The sequence below is a fragment of the Alosa alosa genome, chromosome 15, assembly GCF_017589495.1.
Source record: "Alosa alosa isolate M-15738 ecotype Scorff River chromosome 15, AALO_Geno_1.1, whole genome shotgun sequence".
Taxonomy (NCBI): Eukaryota; Metazoa; Chordata; class Actinopteri; order Clupeiformes; family Clupeidae; genus Alosa; species Alosa alosa.
The window spans coordinates 14,445,503-14,450,502 of NC_063203.1; the positions used below are offsets into that span (position 1 = coordinate 14,445,503).

General features: G+C 45.2%; 1 protein-coding gene across 2 annotated transcripts in view; it reads left to right on the forward strand.

Annotated features, from left to right (window-relative positions):
- dpf1 (double PHD fingers 1) overlaps window positions 1–5,000 on the forward strand; it is a 39,227-nt gene that overhangs the window by 17,052 nt on the left and 17,175 nt on the right. For both annotated transcript variants that reach the window (XM_048265376.1, XM_048265377.1), the window contains one exon: window positions 4,551–4,640. In XM_048265376.1, the coding sequence (XP_048121333.1) occupies window positions 4,551–4,640 (90 nt within the window). The remainder of the gene's footprint in view (window positions 1–4,550; window positions 4,641–5,000) is intronic.

The following is a 5,000-nucleotide window of genomic DNA, read 5'->3' on the forward strand; positions in this document are numbered from 1 at the left end:
GGGAAAGTAACTATTGGCATTACTGTTACAAAAAAAAAAGTTGCTATATGTCAAAGTTGCTATATGGTGCAGGTAGGCCTATCGGTGTTTTTGGCCACTAGCTTTAGTTGCGTGCGTGAGATGCTTCATTAAATTAGAGTGGCTTACAACGGATGTCGACAAAGTCTTTGCTCCTGGACATAATGTACACATTACATGCACGTTCTTGCCTTGATGAATTTGAAGTAGTACTTATATCTTCATCTTGAAAATGCCAACTTTTCGGATTGCTCCTGACCTCTGCTGTTTCGTTGAATCTCTATTTTAGCTGTTGCGTGTGTGTGTGTGACACGTGTGCTGGCAATTGTGTAAAAACACTGGCTCTGATTGGCTATCATGAAACATGACTCTGCCTTAGCCAATCATAATCGCTTACGTCGTTATTAACCCACCTTCTCACTAGCTGTGAGCCATTACACAGGCGTTCGGATTACACAGTTTATTCAATCAATGCATAACGCACCGCAATTAACGTCCAGTAACGTTAATGGCGTTGTAACGACGGGAAAAGTAACTAGTTAGATTACCCCGTTAGTGAAAAAATAACGTTGTTACCTAACGCCGTTCTTTTAAACAGCGTTATTCCAAACACTGCCATTTATACACATTTATATTTAATTTGTTCAAAAGTCAAACACACAAACACACACACACACACACACACACACGCACGCACATGCACACTCACACACACACAACACAAACACACACATGCACACACACACACACACAAACACAAACACAAACACACACACACACACACACACACAACACACACACACACACACACACACACACACACACACACACACACACACACACACACACACCACACCACACACACACACACACACACACACACACACACACACACACACACACGTGATGCTGTAGCTGAGAGTGTGTACTTGTAGTGTAGTGTGTGCTGGGGCTCTATCTGATAGGTTGCTCCTATCTGAGCGGCATTACTGGATGTCCTCTGTACAGCCTTGCTGATCGGCCCATGAGCTCACTACAGGGTTAAGGATTTACACAGAGCCCAGAGGGGCATTGTCCCCCTAATGTGACCCTGTCCCACTCCTTCTCTTATGCACACACACACACACACACACACACACACACACATGCTCTTTGATTTCCTTCTTCCCCTGCCTCTGCACCTTTTCTGATATCTTTCATTTTTTCCTTCTCTCTCTCTTTCTCTTTCTCTGTGTCATGTGCTCTGTGTGGTATTCACAACGCTGGCAGTGACACACTTTCCACCCAGTGTGAGGGCACACCGCCACTGCCAGAACTCATGTAACTACAGAGAACTGTGTGTACCTGTGTGTGTGTGTGTGTGTGTGTGTGTGTGTGTATGTGTGTGTGTGTGTGTGTGTGTGTGTGTGTGTGTCCATTTGAGAGTCACCAATGGGGACTGATATTAATTTTGATACCACAGATGAATAGAGACCCAGTCAGACCAATAGGATGAAAAATCAGGAACAGAGTTTATTTACAATGATCAAGCATCAAGGGAGAGACAGCATGACTTCACCTAAAGATCCATTAGCTGCTCTCACTAGACAAGGAAATAGTTAGGGTTTAAGTATCCTTCCAGGCTGACAGGAGATGGCATTGGTCATCCCATCTCACGTGGACTACACTGAATCAGACTCTGATTAGTGGCAACCTGGCAATCCGGAGCAGATAGCTACCGAGTCCGACGAAGCCATGGAGAACAGTGAAACACTGCAAAGTCATAATATTCCCGCTTATCTCTAAATACATTGTCACACACAGATATACACAGGGACAGTACAGATATCATACAGTCATTACATAGACTCATACTTTTAGTATCAAAGTAACCCACTAATGAGAAATGCAGAACATTAAACCACATATTGGAATATTGGACATAATGCTCTATTCCACTTTCTCTCTGGATATTAGTGTGTCCATCTCTGTCTATAGAAAGTCCCTTTCAGACATGCACTGGACTCTGGACATGGTTCGGGAATCAAATGGTACGTGTGAACAAAATGTCCGAATTATTTTACCTCGAAATCACCAGGGTCTGACCCTACCAGCCCCCTAGCACTAAGTCTGGAGGTCACATGGATGAGAGCATTATCTGAACACAGACGGTTAAAGCACGGTTAGATTCACCTAGTGAGAGGGCACAGAGATGACGTACCGTTCATAGCCAATGGTGTCCTCTTGGCTTAATTAGTAGTTTATACGTTTATGACTTTGTCACACTCAAGTTCAGGTTCCCATAAACAACAATTGTAGGCTACTGTATTGTTCTCCCTGCGTGTTATTCACATCAACTATGTTAAAAAGCAAGCCAAACTGTTTCATGAGCCAAGATGACCATTGCATGGTGATTTTAATATAGGATATGGCCAGATTGTCAAGACAGCCTTTCTGTGGACAGGGTGTCAGCTACCACTTGGGTGAGAACGATAACTTACTGTAGGTGCTACACAAAGTAGCCTACGTTAAAAAGAAAAGACGGTCTTAAAAGGGCAACTTGCGGTCCTCAGGATCTTCTTATTGCAAGTGCATCTTGGGGACTGGAAATGTGTTGCCCTTAAAGGTGTCGTTGTGACAGGAATGTTGGAAAATGAACGTTCTAAAGAATATCTGGAATTAATGGATGAGGGCGAGAGGCAAAGAACTCCCCGACGCGGTGCGGAGGATTGCCACTATAGGCAATAGTCATGCCTTTATAACACGCAAAAGAAACAAGCGGTTCCGTTTAAAGAGGAGCCAACTTGTTCAGTTTGTTGTGCATCTATCCTTGGCATGGACAGTTAGCTTATCTTTACAGTTGATTCCAGTGTTGCAAAGCCTGCTTCCAGGCTCAACCGTCGTCCTACTATGATTGTTATAGTAACCTTGGCATATTAGCATTATTAATTATCATTATTGATTTATATAGGGGCAGCCGTGGCCTACTGGTTAGCACTTCGGACCTGTAACCGGAGGGTTGCCGGTTTGAATCCCGACCAGTGGGCAATTTCCCTCACGGGATCAAAAGAGTATATATACTTATACAATACTTATATGTATACTTATACTTATATTGTGCACCAACTCTGCCTCCTCCCCTCACTAACCACTCAGAGTATTAGTACAGGTATGAATACGTCCCACCTGTGCCATGTCCGTGTGAGGATCATGTTTGAAAACCCAACTCCATTTTAGCTTGGGACCTAATTACTCGGACATTGTCTGGGCATTCTCCAGAGGTCATATCTAAAAACAGCTACAGTGTCCTGTGTTTGTGTTTGTGTGTGTGTGTGGGGGTGGGGGGGTTTGTGTGTGTGTGTGTGTGTGTTTGTGTGTTTGTCTGTTTGTGTGTGTTTCTGCACATATACTGTACCTCATCTTGATCATAATCCACCTTCCACCTCACCCACACACCTGACATGGATCCCACCGGCTGGTAATTAGCCTTTTAACACGCCAATTAGACTCCACATGGCTGGCCTGCCTCTCCAGTGGGAGAAGGCCTGTGAACCTGGGACTCGTCTAGGTGGACACCCTGGCAGGTGGTGTTGCCTTGTGGGCCACAGCCTTGTGAATCTCCCGGGGCTCCTCTCCAGACAGCATTTGCAGTGCACCCAAATGTGGTTCTGTCTGTGTTTCTTCATTGCAGTCTGTCTCTCTCTCTCACAAACACACACACACACACGCACACACACACACGCACACACACACACGCACACACACACACACACACACACACACACACACACACACACACACACACACACACACACACACACACACGCATTCACACACACACACACACACACATTACTCATACAGTATTACATCTCCAGATGCATTCTTTGGACTAGTGTTGTTCATTACATTTACAATGGGTCTGAAATTGGCAATTTGTACGGTTTGGAATTATTACTATAGTCTGCAGCAACTTTTTGTAATGGTTCACATTTTCTGAAAACACGCTCGGAAGACAATAGAGCCAATTCCTCTTGTTTCAACATCATTAGAGACTGAACCACATTTGACTTGATATGCTTTTGAAAGGGGAAAAAAAACTAGGAGAGCTCAGCATCAATTTGCAAGAACAGATAAAGAAGAATCTAGGAGCCTGTGGTCTCTTTTTCTAGTCCGTCCTTCATTGATCATGAACACGTGCATGCGCCTCGTTCCCTTTGATGCGCTGGCTCAGGTAACTTCCCCACACGCTGCTCAGCCCGAGGAGATGACATAGAGAATGAGCCTGCTCTGACGGCCAGCCAATCACCAGTAACCACACCCACCCCAAAAAAAGGACTTGATTAGCGAGAAAGTGGCCGAGATGTCCCGCAGAGAGGACACACACTGTGTTTGGACTCGCTCTGTAGCCGTAGCCATAGCTGTAGCATCCGTATCTGTGTCTGTCTTTTGTCTGCAATGATCTTGCTGCTGACTTAACCCATCTGATATGTGTGTGTGTGTGTGTGTGTGTGTGTGACTTGTGTGTGTGTGTGACTGTGTGTGTCCAACAGAAGCTGCTGGTGGGGGACTTCCCCCATGAGCTGGACGTGGAGGAGATGGAGGACGACGTGCCCAAGCGCAAGAACCGTACCAAGGGCCGGGTAAGACACCAGATGCCACCGAACGACCTTCACAAGGGCAAACTCAGAGTCTTTTTTTTTGTGGCTATTTCACACATGCTCTGGGTCTACTGACACCACACTTGGTGTCTGGTCAGGCCATAAAAGCTTGCGCTAGCATCAAGTCTGAATTGATGGGTTTGCTTTCATTCTTATTATCCTGCATTGGATGGAGCTAGTTTGCCGGTATTTTGTAATGGAAATGCGATGAGTGGGAAGCTTGGCTGGATGCTGTGATGACAGCCGCAGAGCTTTGGAATAATAGACAGCTTCTAGAGTTTGGGGGAGGACGCAATTTAGTATGCAATTTCACCATAGTGCTTTAGAGCAGATGCTGACATT